Source organism: Mangifera indica, chromosome 18 (genome assembly GCF_011075055.1).
Source record: "Mangifera indica cultivar Alphonso chromosome 18, CATAS_Mindica_2.1, whole genome shotgun sequence".
NCBI classification, from domain to species: Eukaryota; Viridiplantae; Streptophyta; class Magnoliopsida; order Sapindales; family Anacardiaceae; genus Mangifera; species Mangifera indica.
The window spans coordinates 12,610,726-12,637,363 of record NC_058154.1 but is presented as its reverse complement, the minus strand read 5'-3'; the positions used below and the strand labels follow the sequence as shown (position 1 = coordinate 12,637,363).

At 34.1% G+C, this 26,638-nt stretch overlaps 4 protein-coding genes and 1 pseudogene across 8 annotated transcripts; 2 read left to right on the top strand and 3 right to left on the bottom strand.

Annotated features, from left to right (window-relative positions):
- Positions 1-3,220: 3,220 nt before the first annotated feature.
- On the top strand, positions 3,221-7,406 carry LOC123201488 (zinc finger CCCH domain-containing protein 18-like). 4 transcript variants are annotated; one of them, XM_044617017.1, is made up of 9 exons: positions 3,221-3,509; positions 4,286-4,851; positions 4,933-5,244; positions 5,322-5,489; positions 5,575-5,754; positions 5,839-5,915; positions 6,076-6,246; positions 6,365-6,470; positions 6,728-7,406. In XM_044617017.1, the coding sequence occupies exons 2-9, from the start codon at positions 4,313-4,315 to the stop codon at positions 6,798-6,800; spliced, it is 1,626 nt and encodes a 541-aa protein (XP_044472952.1). In that variant the 5' UTR covers positions 3,221-3,509; positions 4,286-4,312; the 3' UTR covers positions 6,801-7,406. The 4 variants fall into 4 exon arrangements, with proteins under 4 accessions (XP_044472952.1, XP_044472951.1, XP_044472950.1 ...); XM_044617016.1 differs by having other exon boundaries at positions 4,286-5,244; positions 6,775-7,406; XM_044617015.1 differs by having other exon boundaries at positions 4,286-5,244; positions 6,731-7,406.
- A 3,753-nt stretch (positions 7,407-11,159) lies between these two features.
- On the bottom strand, positions 11,160-13,830 carry LOC123201312 (annotated as a pseudogene).
- A 576-nt stretch (positions 13,831-14,406) lies between these two features.
- LOC123201541 lies at positions 14,407-16,253 on the top strand. Of its 2 annotated transcripts, XM_044617099.1 has the most exons (4): positions 14,440-14,735; positions 14,946-14,995; positions 15,685-15,766; positions 16,000-16,253. In XM_044617099.1, exons 1-4 carry the CDS (start codon positions 14,507-14,509, stop codon positions 16,044-16,046), a joined length of 408 nt encoding a protein of 135 aa, XP_044473034.1. In that variant the 5' UTR covers positions 14,440-14,506; the 3' UTR covers positions 16,047-16,253. The 2 variants fall into 2 exon arrangements, with proteins under 2 accessions (XP_044473033.1, XP_044473034.1); XM_044617098.1 differs by lacking the exon at positions 15,685-15,766 and having other exon boundaries at positions 14,407-14,735.
- Positions 16,254-17,486: 1,233 nt separating this feature from the next.
- On the bottom strand, positions 17,487-18,586 carry LOC123202379. Its single transcript, XM_044618286.1, has 2 exons — positions 18,245-18,586; positions 17,487-18,140 (listed from the first exon to the last, which is right to left on the bottom strand). The coding sequence occupies exons 1-2, from the start codon at positions 18,450-18,452 to the stop codon at positions 17,539-17,541; spliced, it is 810 nt and encodes a 269-aa protein (XP_044474221.1). The 5' UTR covers positions 18,453-18,586; the 3' UTR covers positions 17,487-17,538.
- Positions 18,587-21,504: 2,918 nt separating this feature from the next.
- On the bottom strand, positions 21,505-26,167 carry LOC123202318 (probable WRKY transcription factor 20). Its single transcript, XM_044618187.1, has 6 exons — positions 25,869-26,167; positions 24,156-24,314; positions 23,131-23,668; positions 22,898-23,036; positions 22,652-22,810; positions 21,505-22,363 (listed from the first exon to the last, which is right to left on the bottom strand). Exons 1-6 carry the CDS (start codon positions 26,094-26,096, stop codon positions 21,874-21,876), a joined length of 1,713 nt encoding a protein of 570 aa, XP_044474122.1. The 5' UTR covers positions 26,097-26,167; the 3' UTR covers positions 21,505-21,873.
- Between the last annotated feature and the right edge of the window lie 471 nt (positions 26,168-26,638).

Here is a 26,638-nt window from a genome sequence, read left to right as displayed (position 1 = left end):
ACTATGTATACAATTTTTATATACAATTTTATACACAAATAATAATGTATCACCATATAATTGGATGTTGTTTTATATTTAACTTTTAACTATCAAATTACATAATATCATATCATTGTTTGTATACAAAAATTATGCACATTTTGGAAAACTCTCCCCCAAGCCCATTTGTGTCATGCTCTAAGTATATTGTCAAACTCTGACCAAAAAACTTAATAACATAACTGTTGGTGTAAATTCTCGAACAGTAGGTCAAATTACTTTGAAAATATTGTTTCGTTCATTTTACTTATGTATCATTGGCTGCATAGAATTACTCTCTCAATTCCACTTATTTTCATTCTTTGTACAAGAGCATACCTTTAATCATGTGTGCTTCTTGTTGGTTCAGATGCTCACATCAAGAAGCCATATTGTTGAGAATTAACTCAGATGTGCATAGTGGATTGAATAACGATATTGTTCTCTTATGAGTGATTACTACTATTATATTATCAATCATATTGTTGTCATTGGATACCAAATAAAATTAGGTTAATCTTTCGGTTAATCGATAGTATCTAGTTTGACAATGGTGGTGTCATGTGATTGGTATATAAATGAATATAATTATGATTGAATTTGATCCAAATGAAATATGAACACTTAGTTTGAGATCAACTTAAATTAAATAGAGTCAATTTGAAATTGATGAATTGAAGTGCGAAAGGCCCCTTGAAATTTAAAAAATAATTTCAAGCTTTGACATAAATGGTGACATCCACAACCATTAAAATTTAATCTACCTTCTCATAATGACAATAACGCTCATAATTTTCACAAAGCTACGCCCTTTTGCTCATCTTAAAACGGCACCGCTTTGATCCCTTTTTCCAACTTTGCATTTCCATTAGTTCTTGTTTATAAGATCTTCCTATTTTATCAAAATTTAATATTTTTTGTGTAATAAATTTTGGGATTATATTCAAATTTCAAATATCTAAGCGTTGCTAGCTTTGATTAGGGTTTAATTATGGTTTATTGAGAGATATTTAGAATTTCAAATATTAAGGTTGAGTTCAACATAAATTTCAAATTTCAAATTTCAAATTTACCTGCAATTTGGGTTCTTCTTCTTCAAACAAAAATCTTTTGAACAGGGGTTGGATTTAATTTGAACAAATTTGAATAAAAACTAATTTAAAACTGACTCAAATATAAAAAAGTCAAATCAAGAGCAACGAGTTGAAGATAAAAGTGTTAGGGTGGATTTGAGTCGAATTGACTCTAATCAAATTATTATTTAACTTAAATGACTTAAATTTGAGTTAGAATTTTAACTTAAAATCTCGATTCAAGTTTAATTTATTTATCTTTTCAATAATTATTTATTCTACTGATAATATTATTCATATAATTTAAAATTTTTTAGTAATATTGTACATTATCTCAAATGAGTTTGAATTAGGTATTATAGATTTACGTCAAACTAACTCACCAATTGACTCAAAGTTTAATTCCAGACTCATGAGGAAAGTTAAAAAATCTAGTGACATGTATACACTTATGAATAACAAATAAAAAAAACTAAGTAGAATAAATAATTTTAATAAATAATAATTAAGAATTAGTGTAAATAATTTTAAATATAAACCTGACAAAATGAAGGGAAGACCCATTCTCACACACTAGAGGAATTGAATTAGTAGTAGAGAAAGGGCTAACCAAAGCCGGAGATAATGGTAATTATAACCGTCTCTCCCGGTTAATTCTCCTTAATCCTATCTTAATATTGTAATTAAATCCAAATTCACCCTTTAATTTTTCTCTCCATAGATCTCTTGACTGGTAAACCCATTCTATCCAGCCAGTTGAACCGGTCATCTCCTTTATACAAAATTTATAATTACCAATCTACCCCCTTCTTTTATCCCTTTAAAATGCCTTTTTTTTTAAATAAAAAAATATTTATTATCATCAAATCTCATTTTTCTTAATTTGACTCATAAATTTAAAAAAAGTAATCATCTAATATTGTGCAATTATTTTATATGCTTTTAATATATGTAGTTACACACAAGTACCACTACAATGTGCTAAGCCGTACACAGTGGGACAAAATGGGACCCATGATAGGGCAACGAGGACCCACAAAACATGGAGGTGATAAAAGAAATGGGTCCGTCTGATGCTAGTGGGCTTGTCATCAGCGGCTCATAATCAATCAAACTGGTGTCCTTTTTTAAGCGTCATTTTCAGTGGATTACACACAAAACAATTTCCCAATATTGCATGCTTCTCAAGTGTACGTGCGCCTCACCTTTGGAGATCCGTTCGTTTGTGCACATCGAGATGATCCGACGGTGCAGGTTGGATGAGATTAACTCCTTGCAAGACCAAAAAGGCTTGTAGTGGGAAACTCTAATTTAGCACTTGGGTTTTTCCGAACTATTTATTTAAAATTATTTTTTATTTTCAGGGTAGAAGGGTAATTTAGTCATTTTATTTAATTTGTAACAATGAAACTCGAAAATTAAGGAATAATATACTAATTAAGTGCCTTAATTATCTCTAATTAAGGTAAAATCTAGGTGAAAAATTCAAAAATTAAAAAAATAAAATTTAAATAAAAAAATCATCCTACTTATTATTATAATCATAATCATATGGCTTATTACTCTGACCTCCCTTGAGGTTTAAAAATTTTGTTACCTCCCTTTATATTCAAAAAATTTTCACCTACCTCCCCTCATTGTAGTGTTGAGTTGACTCGAATTGTTTGAGCTCAAATTTGATTTTATATCAAACATATCAAGTTTGATTCAAGGATTAGGTTTCTTTTCGTAAACTAAATTTAAACCGATTTGAATCAAATCTAAAGTTAATATTTTTAAATTGATTTTCAACCTCATTCAGTTAATTTTGAGCCAATTTCAAACTAACTATTTTATTTGAGTTTAAATCGAATTGAATTGAATTGAATCTAACCTCTCTGATTGTTATTATTTTGAATATTATATTTCATAATCAAAGGGGAGGTAAAGTGGTAAAAGGATAGTTTTCCAAATCTAAACATGAGGGGGGAGATAAGTGTTTCTCACACTTTAGGGGTTTTTAGTTATCTTCTTAAACATGAGGTTGAGGTTAAAAGTTAATTATAATTAAATGAAAATATTTTTTTTAACTTTTTTTTTTTCTCCCTACGCAGTATAATTATAAAGAACTGAGCAGGAATGGAGTGAGGGGAAGAGAGTGTCTGCTTTTAAAAAGCATCTATTTGGTGTCAGTTAGCTTTCTCTGTGTTTAACATGATGTCTTCCATGTCTTTGGTTCAGAAAATCGAAAGCATGAGGGAAAAGCTTTGTTTGGATATGCATAGGTATAGCTGAGAGCCTGAAAGAAAGAACAGTAACACACGGAAGGAGAAGAGAGAGAGAGAGAGAGAGAGAGATGGGTTTAAGCTAGAACATGGTGTTTCACTGTTCATTCTTCTGACTCACTTTTTTCTGCATCTCAGACCAAAAATTTTGGTGGGTATTTTTGTTTTCTGTCACTGGATGATTCTTTCATCCCAAGTTTATCTTTTTAGTATGAAAGAGTTTGAAAGAGACTGGAAGTAGCCTTAGAGTTTTATGCAAGAGTAGGGCTTTATTTTTTGAGGGTTTTTTTTTTTTTTTTGAGAAAGTGCTTATTTTGTTGGTTTATAGCTTGTTTCTATGCTTCTCTTTGTTGGAATCCACTGTGGTTTGGTTTTCTCTTGGATTTTTAAGTGTTCCTTTTTTGTTCTTCTCTGTGTAAGTATATGAAAAAATGACAGAAAGAAATGTTTGTGATTTATTTGGAAGGCACAGCTGTTCCTTTTCCTTTTTCATTTTCTGTTTCATATGATTTTTATGTTTGATATGTCTTATATTCTGTATGGTAATATTTTTTTTTCCAGAAATAGGAAAACTAATTCGTTTCTTTCTCCCAATCATTGCATCTTTACAGTTTTCTATCCGGAAATCATTTTAATATGATTTATGCCCATTTATAGACACACCAAAAAGAAATATTTGCAGGCATTTCTTCCCTTTTCTGTTTGTGTCATATCTTGCAGATTTCCGTACTATTAATTTTTTCTTCTTTAAGCTTCTCACCAGAAACAAAACTCTAACCGTTTTTTCTTCCTTTTTTTTGGAGTTTTTTTATGAGCTTTGTTCCACTGGATCTGGTTATGAACCTATGCGACCTTATATTTTGTAGCAAATTTGTGGATTATTTTGGAAAAAAAGTTGTAATTTTTTTCCTAGTGTGGCAATTGCAGTGATTAGACATCTATTCTAGATGCTACATGGATTTTTCAGACTCTACAAAAATTGTGTTCAACAGAATCAGGAAACTGGAACCAGAGCAAGTAACAAAGATTATTGGGTATCTTCTTTTGCAAGATCATGGTGACCAAGAAATGGTTCAGTTGGCTATGAGTCCTGATTATGTTATACAGGAAGTTATATACAAAGCCAAAGCTGAGCTTCAGCAATTGCCCCTTAAATCAGCTTCAGCTCCGATTTCGCCTTCTATGAACTCGCCACCAGTTAATGATGGCCCGGCTCATTACACTCCTTTTTCGCTGGCTTCGTCCAGGCCTGCAATGTCACTACCAGCAAATTTTAGAGTCCCATCCTATTGGGAGAACCATGTTGCTGCCAAGCATAATTCGGATTTTGTGCCATTAGGCTATTCGGATTCCATCAATGAACTCCAAAATCAAGCACAGTTTTTGAGTTTAGAGGACCAAATGGAGCACGTTAACTTGGGGAACGCAGGATCTGCAAATGATTATTATTACTCAGATGCTGTCCTGAGTAATCTAGGTGCAAGAAGTCGACGGTATACATCCCTGACTGAAATTCCTGTAAAGACTTGTCACTATTACAACAAAGGGTTCTGTAAGCATGGAAGTAATTGTAGGTACTATCACGGACAAGTCGCAGAGAACTACTCTCAGCTCTTTGGGCATAATTCAATGGATGGTTTTAATGAAGACCATGTTGTATCACCGGGGTCATTGGAGAAATTGGAGATGGAAATCATTGAATTATTGAAATCAAAAAGAGGGAATCCTATTTCAATTGCGTCCTTGCCGATGATATATTATGAGAAATATGGAAGAGTTCTTCAGGCAGACGGTTATCTCACCGAGAGCCAGAGACATGGCAAAGCTGGCTACAGTCTGACCAAGCTTCTAGCTAGATTGAAAAACAGCATTCGATTGATTGACAGGTACAAATTATGGTATTCTACATCATTCTATTGTTTATCAAAATTTGACATATGCATTCTTTATGAACTATTCGCAGGCCTCATGGACAGCATGCTGTGGTTTTGGCTGAGGATGCACCAAAATACTCGGAAAGTCGGAATGAAAGGAGTGACCCTGGTCCAATTGTTAGCGGATCACGTCAGATTTATCTAACATTTCCAGCCGAGAGTACTTTTACAGAAGATGATGTTTGCAAATACTTCAGGTATTAATCTTGCAATGCTTTGCATCTGTAGTTTTATACTCTTCGCTCCATTTTTTATAATTATTGTGTTGTGGTTTCTTTGTAGCACCTATGGGCAGGTTGAAGATGTCAGAATTCCTTGCCAACAGAAAAGGATGTTTGGATTTGTAACCTTTGCTAGTGCAGATACTGTGAAACTGATATTAGCAAAGGGAAATCCACATTATGTTTGTGGTGCACGTGTTCTTGTGAAACCTTACCGGGAGAAATCGAAGCTTGCTGATAGGTGAATACATTTTCTTCTCTTTCATTTTAGCATATTATAAATTTCAGAAAAGACGTTTCTATAAGTTTTCTTTATTTTTGGCAGAAAATATCAAGAGAGAATGGAGCCTTCAATGTATTTTTCTTCTCCATATATAGATATGGACTCTGAGTTTCAGTCATGTGAGTGGGTTCTTTTTATAATGTTTCTTTTGTTTGACTTTTGCCATTTGCATAATGATGTGGATCCAATTCATTGCTGTTTTGCATCTTTTAATCTTACAATTGATTTTGTAAATGAATGGTTTATGCAGTTTGTATAATCTAACTTAGTTGATCGCAGATTCACGAGGATGTGAGACCTCAAGATTTCTCAGGCAGCAGCTTATGGATGAGCGTGAGCAGGCTCTTGAATTAGAGAGGAGGCATCTTGCGGAGCTTCAATTAGTGCAAAAACCTCTTGCTAGTCAGCCTTACTTTGGCTACACTATGGATGGCTTGAAAGTTTCATCAGGTCTGAAACTTTTACTGCATGCATATTCTGGATAATCTGTAAATTACATTGTATGTTTTATGTTCCCTTGTTTGTTTCATTTTGTTTCTTCAATTGATTTTGGCCTTTGTGCATGTAGATCCTCTGAATTTTCCATCAGCAGAGCGTTTCAGTTATCTGCTGGATGTTTTGAACAATGGTTCTGCCACTGATGGTGTCAAACATGCAGAGACTGACCAAGAGAGGTATGAAATTGGCTCTGGCAACATTTCCCAATTTAGTTTGGTAGCTAAGTATGTCTACTTTGACCTTTTAAAACGTGAAGTTATGGGGAGTTGTTTTTTCCCTGCCAATCCTCAATTGATTTCACTTTGTATGGAGGGCAGTGAATGTTGTGCCATCAAGAGTTTCATTCTATATGTTTGCATTAAGGCCCTCATGTGTTCTTGATTTTGCATTAAATTTTTATTAAAGTTTGCCAAATTTTCTCTTCTTTTTATAGCAGTGACAGTCTAAATCTTCCTGATAGCCCATTTGCTTCGCCTATAGCTAGTGGCATTTCCACCGTCATATAGGCTCACCAACACACAGAAGAACAACACTATAGAGTTAATGGCACAAAGGCGCAATATCTACGGTTTGATGGCAACTCTTTTCTTTTTCTTTCGATCAACTCGTTTCTCATTGAAGTTCTCCTCAAGTACATACTTGCTCAAGAAAAACACTGGAGAATCTATCTCTGTTGAAAGAAGTAGCAAAGATGAACATGATACGTAGATTCACAAGGTTGGTTTTACAGCTTTTTCTTTTTCTAGTTCAATCATAATCACACAAAGAAGGCTATGGATGACTTAGAAGATATAGTCTTTTAGTGAAACATTAAAAAAGGGTATAAACAGTGTTCAGAGAGCTTGATATATGCTTAAGATCTCTGCTAACACTCAGAAATAGATGGAAATAACTATTAACAAAAGGGTTAGTAGCAGCAGCAGAAGCTTATAACAGTTTATGAATTTTGGTTGCTAGTTTTGTAAATTTTCGCCTGATATAGTGGAAACTTTTCCTAGTCGCCATGCTTCGTAATGTCTCTTCTTTGTACTTTAAGTCCTTTCCTTTTCGTTTACGTGATTAACTGTACATGAAGTTACTGAATATTTCTATATACAGGCATGTTTACTTTCTACTAGTTTGTGAAGTTGAACATGTTAGTTTTTTATATGAACTTGCAAGTTGAAACTTTTTCCACATGAGATGCTTAGACATGAGGGAACAATGGCATTGAAATTTTGATTTTAAGAAGGTTTAGATATGGCCCAAAAAACAAAGCATTTCTTGGATTCACCCCTTTCCCTTTGCTTGTGAAGATTTCATTGTGGGGAAGAGATTGATTTTTGACTCTGAAACAATTGGTCACTTTCTACTACAATGGGGCATTTTTTTTTATGTATTGGATACTAGATACTCCCAACATGCACCAAAGCCAATGCAGAAGTACTAAAACATTAAACACTGCATAAAAATTGACCCCATTTTATTGGTAAGTGGAGACTATTTTAATCACTCAAGTTCAAACCAAACATATTATGATACAAGTATAAGAACTTTAAAAATTTCAGCTACAGATTCAAAATTAGGGTTAAATTCGATTTAAGTCTACTTGGTTAGGTGTTTGGTGTGATTTGAGCTATATTTGAGTTAGAGTTTAATTTGGTAGTTTGGTTTAAATTCCTCTTTGGTGATATTGATTATCTCATTGATAATATTATTTATTTTGCCAATAATATTGTTTATTGTATTAATGATGCTATTCATTTCATGGGTAACCTTTGATGATATCTTTAATTAAATCAAACGAACTTGACCTTGAGTTGAATATTTAAGATTTGAATTGAATTTAAGTTAAAGTTTTAGTTTGAATTCTTTTTTGGTGACATGATATTATATATCTTTTTGATAATACTATTTGTTTTGTTGACGATATTATTTATTTCATGGTGATCTCTGATGATATCTCTGACTAGTTCAAACATGCCTAAATTGAAATTGGCCATTTAATATTTGAATCAAACTCGAGCTAACCCATGTTAAGGTTCAATTTAAATTCAACCTTATTCAAAATCCAGATTTGAACTCATTAGCAAGATTCTTCGCCCTTGAAAAAGACTTGAATGAAGTTGGTTTTCATGAGTGACATGTAGATAAGATCAGAATTGCTCTAAGTTCTCCATATAGAAAAATTAAGAACCCATTACAGATTAGATTAGATATAGAATCCACACCAGTACTAATATGAAGTGACCTGCAATTTTTTGGTATTGTCCCTTTCATTATCACTTCCTGCTAGATTACATAATATCCTAAATTGGCATCATCATCATCTGATGTGCCCTTTTGACAGTGCCCTCTTGCCAAAAAGTGTTTTGATATGAATGCTCATCCAACTTGGATTTAAAAAACTCCGCAAGTTTCGGATTATGATGGAATATTAGAGAGGAGTTGGGTAGCACTACTAGAATGGACTAGAAAAAGTTCATTCTGAAAGTCACAGAAAAAATTAAATGAAGTTACGGAGGATGGATCGCGGAGATACATCAAAAACAAAGTTTCAACTACCATTTGACCTCAAACTATAGTATTTATCTTGAGTTCTTTACCCTCCCATTTTTAGGTATAAAAAGGGGAAGTGGATTCAAGTCAGGCCGATTCAAACTTTGATCATTGTATGATTTGAACTAGTCGAACTTGAGTTGAAACAATTTTAGTTTATCGAACTTAAGCTCGACTCATGAGTTTGCATTGAAGCTTGCCAAGGATTTTTCTTTGGCGTCATTGTTCACTAATTTTGAGTTGAGTTTTGTTTGTGTTCAGTTTGACTTGAATTCACCTTTGGTTTTATTCACTTTTTCTAATGTTACTGTTCACTGGTTTGAGCCTGAGTCTGTTATTCTAAATTTAAGTTGAGATCAAATTAACTCTTGTCAAGTTTCGAGTCCAAATCCAGCCTTAATCAAAAGACAACAACAATTCCAATTTTATTCATGTAAAAGTAAAACAATAATCAGAGCTCTGAAGCTTAACATTGCAATTCACCTAACAAAAAAAGACGAGAAAAGGGTGTCTCCGTTTGACTGATAAAGAACAAATATGAATAAACAACATATATATTTATCTTTTGAAGAACAAGAAGACACCTGGGACCTGGTCAAAAACATGGCTTGAAAATGACCTCTGCTGCCTGCTTCCCCGAAGAAGTATTGAATATTACACCAATCATGGTTTAAAGATTCAATATTGTTAGTTTCCTTAAAGAACGGAATATTCTTAGAATCTTGTCAATTTAGTATGTCAACTAAAGAGTAGGATATAAAATTTTAGAAGGAAGACAATTATCAACCAGTGTTTTAAAACCCAGTCATAATCAGCCGTTTCAACTGATCTGGTCAAGACCTGGTGGCCAGCTTAGTTCCAATTAAGCTAAAAAACTCATTTTGCGATTGGACTAGATTGACTCGCAATTAAACCAGATGAATTGCACCAAATCAGTCCGATGAAACCATTATGCTCATGTTAGCAAAAAAAATTACAATTACTAGAACTTGACTGGGCCAAACTTGATTTTAAGATAAAATTGTTTTTAGAAATTTTACAATTATTGAAACTCAAACCGAGACCATCTGATAAGGATTTTGCACCAGATACCACTAGTTCTAATGTTTATTTAAGCAGTTCACTGGTTTGATCGAGAAAAACCTGAACCAACCCTTTGACTAGGTCAAAACTTGGTCTGGGTCTATAAAGAAATTGCTATCAACATTTCAACCAAAGATCCAATTCAACCATCCTTGAATTGGCAGATTCTTAGGAGACGTTCCAACAAACTTAAGCTGACAAAATACAACAAAAGTATTTTATTTTATGATAGCTTCTGCAAGGGATACACCAAGCACAAGGCACTTGAGAACTTTCAGATATGCCTGACTACTACTACTGATGATAGAAAATCTCATGGTAACAAATGCATATATAAAAACATGAGGTGCAGCAGCTTGGAAGAGCATATTTACACTTATCCAATCATCCAACCAATTATACATTCAATAGAGAAACAAAAGAAATTATTTCTTGCAGGAAGTGTTTGGGGAAGGGGCAAAAAGTAATTATATCATGCAAGGGAAGAGGCAAAAGAAGTGGAAAAAAGTATGCACGGGTTCATTAGTTTGGAAAACTTGCAGTATATATAACAAGCTCCTTCCTGTTGAATTTTTGATTCAAGCCTTGAATGGATTAAGTAATAATCAGAAAACATGAATCTGTAACAAGAGCTATACGCGTAGAAATCCGACTGGTTCAACTAGGACCTGTGGCCAGTCTGTTCCAAGTGAAAAGTCCAATTGACTCAGTCATTGGACTGCTTTAAATCGTGGTTCAATTGGCTTAACCGTGCTGGTTCATGATTCAAGGATATGCTGATGTCAACATCTTGCTGATGTCAAGATCATGCTAACGTCAGCATACTTTTTGTATATGTTGGGACTTGAACATGAAGTCCCAACATTAGCAAAGTATAGTGCAGCACGATTGGACCACAAATGTCATTTGTGATTGATACATACATACATACATATACATATATATAATTTATTTAAACAATGTCGTGGTGCAGTTCGACTGCTAGTCCAACTAGTCGGACTAGGAAAGACCCTGGTCAAGGGCCGTCGGATTATTAAAACACTGGTCTGCAGCTTGAATTCCCACAACTACTATTCAAAATCTCCAGTTTAATAAGTAATAACTAACCTTATTGCTATATAGTAGAATATTTTTCTCTTCAAACACAAGCATTTAGCAAGATATTCTCATCTGAATGCCTCCCAAGTGAAACTTTAATACCAACTGAAATAAACAAAAATCTGGATCAATTCCTGCATACAATATGACACCAAATACCATGCCATTTATACTTGAGAAACACACAAAGCATTGTTTGACAGAAATCAATTGAAGAGCTTACCAGGGCTAACAGTAATTCTGTAACTATTCCACAAAACCAGCTTCACAGATCCCTTAGGGAATGATCACTCTGCTACTACAAAACTTGTGACAGTATAAACAATAAACAAAATTGGTAAATACATTATCCTTGTTTGCCATATTTATTAGCAAAATCCTTTAGTAGAAACCTTTGTTGAAATGTCAAATATCTATCTAAACTATACCACTGCTCACAAAAGCTTTCATCAGTTGGAACCAGTGAGCTTAGAGGAAATGGCTCTTTGGAGCTTTCTTAAGGGAAACCAAGAATCTGTGCTGCGGCCTGATTGTCTGGTCCAAGGACAAGCTTAGGTACATGGGATATTTGGTCAAGAACTTCACCTCATTTCAAAGCTCATCAATCTGCTGAACCCGAATTTGAGGGCTCAGTTGCACAACTTTTCCTTTCGTTAATGCCAGCCTCCTCAACTAAGTATCTCACTGTCAATTTCGGACTTCAGTGACTTCTCAACACCGTACAAAAAAAGGATGGAGCAGCAACAATTATCTGTCATATTCTGGTACTTGGGATACCCAAATTCATCGAGAAAGCGATATGGGGCTTCAAATTGCTCTCAACAGTATATTCCAAAATTTGTGGTTGTCTCAAAAGTATTATTCTGACATCTCTCGGTTTGATGCCTACACTCAACAAGTATTCCAACATTTCCTGCACAGAACATACATTTATCTGAAGGGAAGGCATGTGCCTCTCATACGTTTGGATAAATTGAGATTCCTTAAACCCAAATGTGCTCAGATAATCAAGAAGTGGGAGCCATTTCTCATCCAATTCTATTTCTTCAGTCAACCATTGATGTCTATTCTCAAAGAAAACATGTAAAGATTCTTTTGCCATTTCTACAGTTCATAGAAACATTTGACAGACATCATACCTTTTCTCTGTCATCAAATGAATTAATTTCATTTCCAGTAATACTCTTCCTTTTTCTTCTACTTCTGACATCTAATCGGTCTTCAGTGGTTCGAAAGCTTCCTCCAGATTTTAATGATCCTATACTTTTGCCTGTAACTGGTGATCTCTGTCTGCCTGTACAAAAGAAGTTATGTTATAGCCAGTCTGCGCCTAAAATTTTTGCAAAGTAATATTGAAAGCATACCTTTCTTTGAATTCAAACCCTTCTGTGACCTATACTTCTTTCCATTGACATCATATTCCTCAACTTCTGCAAAGTCATCCCCGAGAAAATCTCACAGTTAATTGTAAGAACCAAAGAAATGACAAAGAAAAATAATCTAAATTGTAAATAACATAAAAGTGAAAAAAAAAAACTAAAACTAAAACAGATAGTAAATAAAACAAGAAACATGCACACATGCTATAGGATCAATTCCAATAATCTAAATCATGGAAATCCAAGAACTGGCTTTGCCAATCAGCAACATGTTGCTTTCGAACAAGACTTAATCAAATACTAAGTTCTCCTCATCAGAATTGATGATTTTCTAAATGCTATATAGAACTGAGGTAATGAAATTAATTTTTACGGAACATGTAGGAGAATAAACTATATGCATTAACAATGAGTACTGGTTTGTATGTTAATAATGACGTGTTATTATAATAACACCCAATTATATGATTACAAATCATTATTAATAAATAAATTAGTTATCATTGTTAGTACAAATGGTCTTCCTCTATATATAAAGCACCATATGAACTCAAACAAAGAGAATCAGAAATACACACACTTCAGTATCAATTAGTATACCATTCCAAACTTATAAAAGGTACAAACTTGACAGTTGGCTCTCACCAGAGCGTCACACAAACAATATAACTCCGCTGAAGCAAAGTCTTGGCCACATAATTGACATCAAACCAATGCAGCAACCAGAAATTATTTCAAAAAAGTACTTTTCTTGCTTTCAAAAACCAAAATTTCAGTAACAAGAAAGTAGCTCCTGCTTTCAAGAACTAGAAGACACTTCCAAAAGAGCATACACAAGGTGGGAAATTTACATTCCATATAAAAAAAAAAAAGATTTCAAAAAGCAAATCCGCCAAAGAGTAAGCTAGCTTTAGCATAACAATTAAGAAACGGAAACTCAAATCATCATCATCAACAAGCCAATCATCCTCTTCCACGTCATCCCCATTTTCTTCCTCTTCCTCCTCGTCTTCTAACTATCATCATACAGAGACAGCTACTGTCCATTCCTGGACTTTCTGTTCGACTTAAGGATCTTAGCGTTGGAGTAAGAGGATAAGGCCGCCAAATGGCGAGTTTTGGTTCTCGTCTGAGCAGCAGAGTGAAGTTGGGGAGCGAAGAATTGTTGGGATACTACAGAATACTGGGAAGAGAGACAAAAGTGACATCGTTTTAGAGATAAGCCGAAGAAGAATAAAAAGAGAATATACCCAAAACCCCTAAATCAGAATAATATCTAAAGCTTTAGCCTTTTAGTTCTTTCTTGCTCTGCTACTGTCTCTGTCATTTTCCTTATCTCTGAGTTTTTGGTAACAAAATGGTGACATTTTCGTAATCAACATCCATTGAAACAGCCCCGAGGGATAGCATGATTAGCATTGGAGGGTTCCAAGCACAATAGGGTAAGACTTCAAATCACTTGGGCAATATGTTAAAATTATACTTCGACTTATTTGATATAACGGTTATAAAACTAATGAATAGATTCAAAATTTTATCTTTTTAGTGTGGTTAAATTTACCCTCTAACTGGTAAATAAAGTTAGATAAGGTTTCCTTTTATATATATACACGTTGAGACATTAGAGTACACGTTTATTTAATTCGGATAAACTCTTTAATTAGGTTAAAACTCATTTGAAATAAATTTTAGAATATTGTTTTTAATAGGGTTGGTTTTAAATGGAGCTAGTTTACTCGAATTATTATTCAGTTTGATTCAAATAGGGGTTTTAATTCGATAACTTGAATCAAATTATACATGAATTCTTTTTCAATAATATTATTTATTTTATTAATAATACTATTTATATTGTTAATGGCCTCTCATTCTATTTTCAACTAATTTGAATGAGTTTGAATTTGAACTCAAACCGATTATTTAAATTCAAAATAAATCCGATCCAACGACCTAAGTGGTAACATTTGGACAGCCAAGTGCATGCATGATCTAAGCCACATAATTTTTTGTGGTCGGCGGTAACCCGACCCAGACACTGCCAACGTGGCCCAATTCGGGTCATTCCCTTTAAGAATTCTGCCTTACACCAGTTTTTCTGCAGCTTCAGTTCAGCCATGAAAGCAGCTTCAATCTCTTCAGCCTCATTCACCATTCCAGTCTCAAACAAAATCACAAGATTATCAAATTCAAAGGTCAATTTTTGTTGCATAAGAAGAAGATGCGACAGTCGGATTGATACAAATCGAACAGGGGTCGCTCCAATTAAGGCCATCAACGATATTTCTAATGCAGCGGATCCTGCTCGGGTCGAGGTCACTTGGCAGATTATTGTTGGTTCTATAGGTAATTTTGTTTCTCTTTTCCATCAAAATATGGTTTCGGTACTGGGATAACGTGTCCTTATATAATTGAATATTACTATATCTTTAAATCAAAATCCCTTGATCATATAATTATACATCATCTGAATTTTTAGTTAGATATTCAAAACTAAGTACACATAATTTTATTGTTTATATTATTTATTGTTTTTTTTTTGACGATTATGTGCAGCTGGGGTCACACCATTTGTGGTTGCAGGAATTGAGTTCAGCAAAAGAATTGTATGTAAATTTATATTTGATTCTTTTTAATAAATGTTGGATTCGAATTAGGTCTAGCCTGAAAAAAATTGCAACTCGAGATTGATTCCAATCCACAAATTCAGTCTGAGATCAATCAACTGAGGCTTGAACTTGGCTTAAAAATTATATTACTTTGGATTTAATCCAAGTTGGTTTGGACTCAAATAATCAGATTGATTCAAGTGTCACTCAGTTATATAAAAACAATCTTAATCCTTGACTTAAACTAAGGGTGGATTTTAATTGAACTAAGTTGAGCCTGGGGGTAGCTCAAGCTCAAATCAAATTTATGATATTTTGTTCGACTTTAAACTCATTTGAGTTAGTGTATAATGTCAGCGGAGAGCAACTAACATGGGAACAGTGTCATCAACAGAGTAAATGGTGTCACGAGTGAGATAAACAATATCATTGGATAGACAAACAAACCAATCTCGAGCTAATCTATCGAAGTGGAGTTCTAACTCAATGTTAGCTCATTCAAACCAAACTGTTGATTTGAGCCAAACCAGCTTGGATCAAATCTGCCTCTAACTTGAACTCGACTTGTTTGATTTACACTCAAATTCAAGCTCGAGTAGATTAGATCAAATGATTCGAATCCAACCTTTCTTTTAACTTAATTATGCAACTTTCTGGGGATAATTATATGGAAATTTAATGATCAGATAGCACAGAGAAGATGTGAGGTGTGTGGAGGGTCTGGACTAATTTTAAGAGAGGAGGACTATTTCAAGTGTCCTGGTTGTGGTATGATTAATTATGTCAAGTTATTCTGATCATTTGTGTTATTTTTCTTCACATTCATCCCTTTTAGTATTGTTTAATAATACAACAAGATTGTACCCAGTTTTAAGTATCTAATTATATATTCAGATGATGTGTCATGATATGACTGAACAATATTCTCTGAGTATTAATTTGATATTTAAAATTGAGTGTATATAACATTACGCTTAATAATAATTATTTGATTTTTGCAGGAGGATTTCTGCCATGGCAGTCCTGGAAACGGTTCTTCACTGGCTAATTTTTTTTTTTTCAAGTTTTCTGTATCTTATTGCCCAATCCATCAATCTATACTTTCCTTTTGTACTATTAATTGCACTTATGATCTCTCATCAAGCAAATTAGACAGGCCCCCCATAAGGGCAGATTCAACAACGAATACAAATAAATTGATTTGTGTCAGTATTTGACTGGGAGATTTTTAATAAGAGATTTCAGTTTTCTCTCATGCAGGAATGATTTCTGCTGAAAAATTCTCTCTTTTTTATAAGAATTTGCAGTTGGGGGGAGAGTGAGAACTTGCATATATTTTTCAATAGGAGGATGGAAGAAGTTCTTGATTTACTGATGAAATATTCTTCTCTATTGAATTTGGGTTTCTTTATCAGAGCTTATAAACCATCACGGAACATTTTCTTACTTATCTTTTGTTTTTAGTGTTGTCTGGTATCTTAGGTTGATACTTGGGGGAGATTTTCTGCAATGTGTTTCATCATTAACTGTTTTATTTCTTTGGGTGTTATGGCTGAGTCATATATATATATATGTATGGGCGTTGTGAAGCCAAAGAAAACAATATGCAAAATGCACAAATATTTGAACATAGGAACACAAGTACTGATATGGAAAAATCAATACGGAAAAAACCACGATGAAAAAAGTTTCACTGAATGAAGAAGATTACAAGACAAAGAAGAGATTGTTTTGTTATCTTTTGTCTAAGCTCATAATTTTAGTTCTCTCAATTTTATGATACACTCTCTATATTTCTTTAATTATACTTTAATATAAAAACTTGATATGTATACTCGTTAGTTACATTTTTATAACAAGTCATACTTATATCTGCACTATAACACCAATGGACTATGTGTCCGAAATGAACAATATGTGGGGTTGTAGCTTTCTTCTTGGCTGGAAAAGCCAAGCTATAATCACTTCTTGTGCATGGAAGTGATAGACTACTAATGATTGATGCACAACTTTTAGAGCATATCATGTTATCCAACTGTGAAAATGCGTTTTGAATTATAAAATTTAAAAACAAAACCAACGGATTGTGTGTCAAACATAGATAATATCTTGACAATGGAGTGGACTATTGGACAAATATGTTGTAGCTTTACTTTTTGGCTTGAAAAGCCGAGCTATAATCACTTCTTGCACATGGAGGTGATTAGCCACTAATGATTAATGCATAACTTTTAGAGCATATCATATTATCCAAACTGTGAAGAGACATTTTAAATTGCAATGCCTAAAAGAAAAACTAATGGACTGTATTCACAGTGAACAATATCTTGATAGTGGATCAGTCTATTAGACAGATATTTTGCGACTTTACTAGTATCTGAGTTTGCAATTTGTAGTTTCACATTGGTGACAACTGCAACATTTTTTCTTGTTTTCGGCAAAATAATATGTTCTTTTTATAAACTTTTACAGAACAAAGTTTGCCAAAACATAACTAAAAAGTGTTCCTAAAAACACTGCAAAAACTAAGATACAGATTGTCAGGTAAAGACTATGACAAAACAGGGAAGTACAGCACAGGGATTTGTAACAACTAAATTTTCAGTGTTGGAATGCAGTCCTCTACATCTGAATGAATCACAATCTTCATATATTCTGTCAGCCTTGTTAGCAACTCTCCCAGCAATTGCCCTGCAAACAATTGCAGCCCTTTTGATATTCTTCAACTTTGTCAAGGCAATCATATTAATGTCACACAATTCTTCACTACTTGAACTTAACCGAATCCCGTTCTTCTTCAGGTATTCTGTACTGTAATTTGACTGAATGATTCTGCAGACACGGCAGAAAGGATCTTTGCAAAGATCAGAGACTTGTGGTAACCTTTCACTGCAAGTCATCACTGTGCCATAGAATTGCAACAGCTCATTTCCATCTACAGTGCTTCTTGGATGGCCTGTGTACTGCACAAGAGCTTTCTTCTTCACCTTCTCCCTATATTTCTCAAACCTGTCAAGCATTTCCACTGGATGTTTCAGTTTGAACACCTTTTCAATTCTCCTTAATGGCTTTGAAGGATCCAGTAATGCTTTCAGGAAGATGGTCTCAATGATTTTTCTTGACGGATCTTCGATGTTGACATCTGCATAACATGGCAAGTCAATGGTTAACTAGAAACATAAATTTTCATACAATCTGGATGTTTGAACTTTGAAGGCTTGAAATTACAGTTCAGCTAAGGCTTACTGTAAAACTGAGTTCTTGGATAGTTCAACTTGAAAAGCACTTGAGGTACAGCTACAGGATGTCCAATTTCATGTGGCTGAGTATAATGCAAGTTCTCTCTTCCACTGAAACTCTTTTTCCTTCTGCATTTTTGTTGCTTTTTAACCACAACATTCAGTTTACTTCTACAGTCCATATTCTCTTTCAGAGATACCCACATTGCCAGCATCTTTCACTCTCTCTCTGTAACACTGTTGAATTTTTCAAAAACTTTGAGCTCAAACACAAGATATGGTCCAACAATGTGGAGGAGAGGATTTTTTCTATGTACTTTACTGCTAGAAATTAAAATCAGCATCTGCCATTGTCAATGCCTTCATCACGATTTGAATATTTATAGCAAGGGTAAATTTTTGCAAGATCTTTCCATGTAATTACGTGTTACTTTAACTTTAATTCAAAATCACTTAATAATATAATCACATATAAACATTTTTATCTCTATTTGCACTAATTGTTTGTGTACGAAATATTATTGATATATGCATGCCATATTAATTGTAAAGAACTTTAATTGTTATGGTTAAAAGAACTTTCTCAAAATCAGATCAAACTCGAATGTTTAAATTAACTTATTTTATGAAAACAAGTCTAATACTTAACCTCAATCTTAGTTTATTCTATTTAAGCTTAAGTATCTTAGATTAAATCCAACCCCGAATACATTATTGTAAAGTATGTAAACTTACGACATAAAACTAGTAACATGCACTTGAAATAGCTTTAGGTAAAAGTAGTATTATGTACACAAATAATATGTACAACTTTGAGCATGTCATCATGTAATTAAGTATTTTAAATTTGAGATAAAACAACATTCAATCACAACGGTAACATATCGAAATTTGTGTATAAAGTTATATATATTATTTATTTATATAGTTTTATTATACTTTATATATAAATATGGTTGGGCATTAATATGTATAAACAAACTTATATGTCATGTCTTTGAATATTTCTAAATTAAAGATAAAGTAAATAATTAAATCTTCAATCATATAATAATGTATCAATTTATACGAATCTATTAAAACCGACAAATTATACATATAGTATTACTTGAAACAAAAAGAGCTTTGGTGGATACTTAATGCCTAGTAGAAGAGTAAGCTGAGGCAGGGTGTCGGTGGAGAAATAAGTCACAAAGTGGCTGAATGTCTTCGCAAATGCCTGGTGAAGGAAATATAAAAGGGTTAATTTTGAGGCTAGGAAAGACAAAAGGATTAATTTTGAGGCTTTAAGGGCATTTGTAGTTTACTTACAGAGCAATAAATATGGTAGACCTACAACAAGGCACAAAACCCTACACCTTCTTGCTTCTTCAATACAAAATAATAAGCCACCAGATATCAAATACTCAAGAACGTGACGCCTTATTTATGAAACTTTGTTGGTTTTGGACCTCCCCTTTTGTCTTTCCTCACCTCTATGATTGCTATCATCAATAGATACAAAGGTTAAGTTGTCCATTGTGGTGGTGATTGGGGCTATTTTAATTTGGCCAAAGGACTTATTTCCACCTAAAGTATATTGTATTTTCAAGTTTTTACTCTTTAACTTTGAAATCTTATTTACTCACCTATAAGTTGTTATATCTATTAGTTTTAAGGACAAAATCATCATTTTATATGTAATATTTAAAATAAACTAAAATTTTATCTTATTATCCCTTCCAACAAATTTTAAAAACTAACAATTTTCTCTTCTAAGTCAAGTTTTAAAAAATTATATTTTCCTCCTAGAGTTTGGTTTCAATATCTGGTCATTCTCTCCAATGTCATCGTCGGCTATCTCTCCCTCTCAACGGTTTCCTTTCCACTGGCGGTTTGTCTCAATGAAACCCTAACCTATCCGACGTCGTGCGACATCATCTGGGAAGACAATTCATCTTCCCAAATGATAAAGATGAGGTCAACCATTAATCTCGTCTTCCCAAAGGAAGGAGAGTCGTCTCATCTTCATTTGGAAAACGATCGTCTTCCTAGATGATGATGAGATCAATGATCAATCTTGTCTTCTTCATCTAGGTTCGTCTTCCTAGACAACGTTGCACCACATTGGAGAGATTAGGGTTTTGTTGAGACAAACCGTCGAAGTAAGACGAACTATCAGGAGGGAAAGACGATCAACAATGGCGATAGAGAGATTGGTTGGATATTGAAGAAAACCCCAAAAGGGGGGGGGGGGGAATGCAATTTTTAAAATTTGGCTTAAAAGAAAATTGTTAGTTTTTAGAGTTTAGGGAAAAATGAGAAAAAATTTTAAGGAGTTTGAGTTTTCATTAACTTTAACTGTCTATGAGTAGGTAAATATAATTTCAAAGTTAATGGATGAGAACTTGAAAATGCAGTGTACTTTGGGTGGAAATAAATCTTTTGGGCTTTTATTTTTTTAATTCAAAATTATTTAAATAATATGTTAATGTTTGTAAACTTTATATCCAAATTAAAAGATAAACAATAAATCTTCTCAAAACCATTAAAAAGAAAAGAATCTATCAAGTATATCATAAAAAAAAAGAAAAAAGCCTTCTATCTTAAATCCAAATTCCAACCCTAAATTTTAAACTCGATTTTATATTTAAAGATTTGCATTGATAAAAGAAATGATACATCATCCAAACAAAAAAATTTGAAAACATAATGAAATAAGTTAACTTGTTAAAATATTCCAGAGCAATAAAATTATGGTACCTATTTTGAATACACAAATAGATACATACTTGATATGTGTCATTAAGTAATTAGTGATTTTAAATAAATGATAAAATAACATTCAATCACATAATGACATATTATATGTTTTATATTCGTGTATCAAAAAATGGGTACATATAATATTATTTTATCCTAGAGTAATATACCATATACAAATAGTGAATACTAATATATATAAACAAACTGATAAATCAAATATATGATTAGATGATTCAATTGTTTTCCTTAGATAACACATCAATTTAATTGTACTTGTTAATATTCAATTGATTATGGATAAGTTAGATTGCTTAAAGAAGATGGAATTTTTATTTTCTTTGGGCAAGCCTTGTGATGTAAAGTTGTGATGATTTGTGTGAATAGCTATTTACCAAGTTGTTTCACATGCAAAAGAAAACAAAATGTTTTTGGATACCAGAAGGGAAAAGCTTATAATGGCCTTTTGTCCTTTCTTCCTCCATTTATCATCCATGTCATTATCTGAGCCTCCAGCAAACACCATGTCAAAAACTTTAAAACATTCAGAATCACAATTACTACTCTCAAAAGTTTACACAAAAACACAATATAGAATACATTTCTAACAAATTCCATTTCAAGAATTTGCTTTATAATACTGCTGCATCAGTTTCACATTTGTACAAAACATTGGGCTCTAAGAAGTTAATACAAACTGAAATAATTATAAATAGGAAGGCATTTTGCAGACGTGGAACTCAACTACCATCAGCTCATAGACAACTATCACATATAGAACAATTCATACTTTCCAAACACGGTTATGGCCTTTGTTTTTTCTCTTAGAAGTGCTGAAAAGAAGACAAGAAAATATACCAGAGCAATTTATTTTTTGTTTTTATTTTCAGAAATTCATGGACCCGTTAGTATTCTTCCAATGTTTTGAGGACATGGGTAAGAAGAATGATTCAATGGTAGAATGTTGATTCCACGGCCATCAATGGGACTTTCTCTTGATCCATACTGATTCATGCCACCATAATATGTTGCTTGAACTATCTTAAAATTGGAACTGCTAGCATAACGTTGGCCTTGGGAAAGTTCAGAATGCAGTGCTTGTGATTGCTCATTTGATCTACTCTCAGCAGCAGAACTGATCCCAACCCCAAGGTCAAGGCTAATTGTGTCACTTTCTGCTGCTACAATCCTCAATGGTCCAGCCCCAGATGGTGGTCCAGCCCCAGACGGTAGTCCAGCAGTGTCATGGCTACTAGTTCTTGCCGTAGGTACATCATGATTGTGCTTCCCTTCATAAGTTGTTATAACCGCTTTTGGATCATGTGATGCCCTCTCCACATGCTTTCTAACTGGGCATCCAGCATTTGTGCACTTGTAATAGCTCCTGCATACCATGGTGAGGATAATGCAGGTGACAAACAGTTAGAACCATGCAAATAAACCCCGAGTACATGCATTTGAATTAGATATGTTATTAATTGTCAGAACCAAAATTTGGACGTAAAGTTAAAGTATGGACAGCAACTAAACAGAAGTCAAACATTGTGCATAAGTTTGAATTGATGTACTAAAAACAAACTTGGATATATTTTAAGTCCATCATCATCAACCATGAAGCAGATCTAATCAATTAAAGAGAAACACAACTATAATCGTCAATATTGACACAAACCTGGGATTAGGATTCCCTCTCACCACTTTCTGCCCATATTTGCGCCACCTATATCCATCATCTAGTATATCAACCTCACTAAGTGTCTGAACAACAACACGTGGTTCCCGGATAGGCTTCACCACTGAAGTGACATCAGCCATCATGGTGTCCATCTTTCTGCTCAATATAGCATAAAACATTCTGGTTAGAAAAATACTTAGATGTAGTAGTGAATGCATATGAGCATATATTGAACAATTTTACCTCCGTTTGGAAAATGGATCATCATCATCACCCTCAGCCCCTTCTGCACCATCATCATTTGCGGCTGCAGGTGACAGGTCAGATACAACATTTGGCTCCACGGTATTAGACATCTGACCATAAATGCTGGCTGACTTGTCTAATATGCCAAATACAGAATGAAATGGAAAAGACACATCAATCTACACATAAAATAACAACAGACAGAATCACATTGAAACTAATTTTCTCACCATCTCGACCAGTTAGGGATGAAAGCTTGTCAGCTCTTTCATCTTGGATGGACATGATAGTACCAGCAGAATATCGACGGCTTGGCTGAGGTTTAGGATGATCATGTGTTCCCTTGTATATTATCTCTGCTATATGTCCATCATGAGAGCGCTCAAATAGCTTTTTCACTTCACAATTAGGATGTGTACACTTGTAATAACTGCGTGGGAATTCACTCCCTTTAACAAGCTTCTGACCATATTTACGCCAATTATATCCATCATCAGATGTCATAGAAGTCCCATTTCCTTTGTGGTCAGAATGTGATGTCTGGATTGCAGCACTTGGGTTCTCTATCTGCTTTAGATCATCTGCATCAACTTCAAGAGGCACAGTAGCCCCTGAAGTACCCATCTGAACTGGTGCTGATAGACTCAACTCATTTGATGAGATGGCCATCTCACTCTTAATGGTAGGCGAAGCAAGAGACAGATTTTGGCATTGACCTTCTGTTTGCATATATTGTTCGTTTCTTTGGCGGCTAAGATCTGCAGGAACCTTGAAATAGATGAAAGCCTTGTAAGTAAGCAATCATAACTAGGATTGCATACTTGTGAATGGTATAATGAACAAAATATGCACATGAGTCTGTGTAATTATGATTCAGATAGAGAAGAAAAACAGTTCAAGTCAAAAAGCTGCTTCATCTATCTCCTTCCTATTACATCCTTCAGCTAATATATCAGAAAAGATACATATGAATCAAATAAAATATTCATTAACTAATTCTTGCACTAGACCAAGCAAACAAGGAGAACCACTATAAATATATTATGGATAACATTAGCTGCTAAAAAGATCAACCTTACAGGCTTGCAGCTAGATATATCTATTGGAACATCAAATCTCCACGGAGTAAAAAAGAATCTAGATCTACTTCGTTGACAAGTCAATAAATTACACCTAAACAAGTAATATTGAAATGTTAATTACAATTTCAACCATTCATGGTTAATATAAAAATAAGAGAATCATTAGGCCATACCATATTTGATCCAGAATTGGGTCTAAACTCAAAACAGCTGGATTCTCTTTCCCTTGATGCATGGGAACAAACTGTTGTAGCCAAATATGTACCAGAACCAGCAGATGCATGCACTGTTTGAGGCTTAAAAAGTGAACCGGTGGTTGGGGAAGGTTCGGCCTATAAGACCCCAAAAAAAAAAAAAGGCAAATAGAATTAACTTTCAAAGCTTTCTCATCTAAAAACTGAATAAGAGAAGAAAAAAAAGGCAGAGTTAATAAAGAAAATACAGAAAACTTGCATTATCCCTTCAAGCCTCAGACACAGGATCACCCAACAATTCAGATACGATTTTAACATAACTGTTTCATACCCATCCACAAAGAGGAAACTACTAGCAGATATCCAAATATCCTCTAATAAACATCAATAAATAATAAAGCAAACTCACACAATCATCCAAGATAAACATACTAACTCTAGCAAGTCAACATGGCATGAAAGGAATTCAAAGGACAGTGAACAGAGGTTCTAAAGGAAATCTCTAAACAAGAGTAAAGTACAATTCACGAGTTCATTGTCCATATATTTCTAATTAGGCAGCCACATACAAAACTACTCATTCTTTTCTCCAGGAATCTTCTCTCCAACATCTCATCTCTATTTGAGATCATATATCTTGACTAACTCATATGCAATCACATCTCCTCTTTGCCTTGACCTGCATGCTTCCTAGCTGAGCCTAGCCTACTCTTTCTTATTGTCATCACAGCAAGTATAACAAGTCTAATATAATCTGTTCCTCATCACTAAAGGCATATATTCCATATTCTACACAAAAAATGGGAAGGTTTTTGTACAAACAACAACGCTATTAAATGAAAAACAAAAGGGCCAACCAGCTCCACCAACAGAAGGGAAGATTCATCATATGTGAAACACAAAACTGGGCATTATAAAAGAAAAAAGTTTAAGAATTTTAAACCAAAAGCCATATTCTGCAGAACAGTCCCCCCTGGACATCATCAATGAGTCAATACAAAGAGTATTGTAATAGCAAGCATCAGAATCTTATTAAGGTCCAAACATGAGCACACCCATATGTAATATCCATTCATTGAGACAAATAACAACCAAATTTAATAAAACAAACTTTGAATTTCTACCCAAAAAAATAAGCATCTTCTAGCTGACAATTAATCCCAACTCCCATCACTCAAATATACTAAATTCTCCACTAAGCCCGCACACTACTACATCAATATACCCTTCACAAGTTAAACTTCCACAAGCTTGACACGAAGCCAAATGTTAGACCGTCTTTTTTGTCACTATCAAATCTTACTAACAGTAGCAGTAAATACAGATAAAGATCAAACTTTGAATTTCAACATTTGGTAAAGCGAAGGCCTTGTTCGGCTGACTTTATGTATATCATAAAAAGAGATCTTAAATTAAAGAAGAAAAAGCATTTCCATTATGGAATTAGCAAGCGAACCAAAAAACAGCTAAGCCACGAGACAAAATCACATATTTCCTCCGTTTTCCCCCAGTTTCACCCACTTTCTCAGCAACCAAACACCAACTAAAGGACTAAAATTCTCATCTTTCAACTTCCAAAATTTCCCTCCCCCAAATTACCAAACGCTAACCCGGAAAAGTTTCCACTTTCTCTCATTTCCCCGGCAACTAATCATAATCAGAACCCAACAAACACTAACAGCAAAAACAAACCTTGACATTAGAGAGAAGAACCGGGGATTCCAAAAACGACGTCGGCGAGAGTCCAGGAGGGATCGTAATGCAGGGAGAGCGCGAGATCGGCAGCTTGGCCGGCGACATGAGCTTGTACCTAGCTCCAACACTTGCGGAGGCGGTGTCAACGGTGGAACAGACACGTGGCGGATCGGCCGTGTCCAGAACGGCGTCGTACCCTCCAAGTCGAACCTCAGTCGCCTCCATTGGAAAGGAAAAAAGTTTTCGTCTCTGTGCGCGTGGGAGAGAGAGTGAGGAGAAGAGAGTTGCGAGTTTGGGTTTAGTAGTGAGTCAAGGAAAGGGGAGAGGGGTGTTTTTGTAATTTCATCTTCTTGTGTGACAGTTTGTAAGTTCAGAAGTTGTAAAAAAGAGGAGTTTAATTCCATTTTAGTCCTAATAATATATATAATTTCTTATAATGTATTAGAATCTTAAAATCACATTTAGATCCTTTTATACATGCTGAGACTCGATTTAAGCTGTTTGTACTCAAATTTAAGTTTGGATAAAATGAGCTGAATTTGACCCAAGGACACAGTTTATTTTTATAAAACGAGTCGAGTTTGAGTCAAGTTTATATTAAGTTTAAGTTTTAATTTATTGATATTGAGTCAATCTCAAACTAATTATTTTGAATTTAAATTAATATTAAGCTAAGTCTTTTTCGAACTTGACTCAGAGCGAATCAAAGCTTATTTTTAATTGGTGTGAGGTACCAAAATTAACAGGGGCAGGGAGAAGGGTAGTTT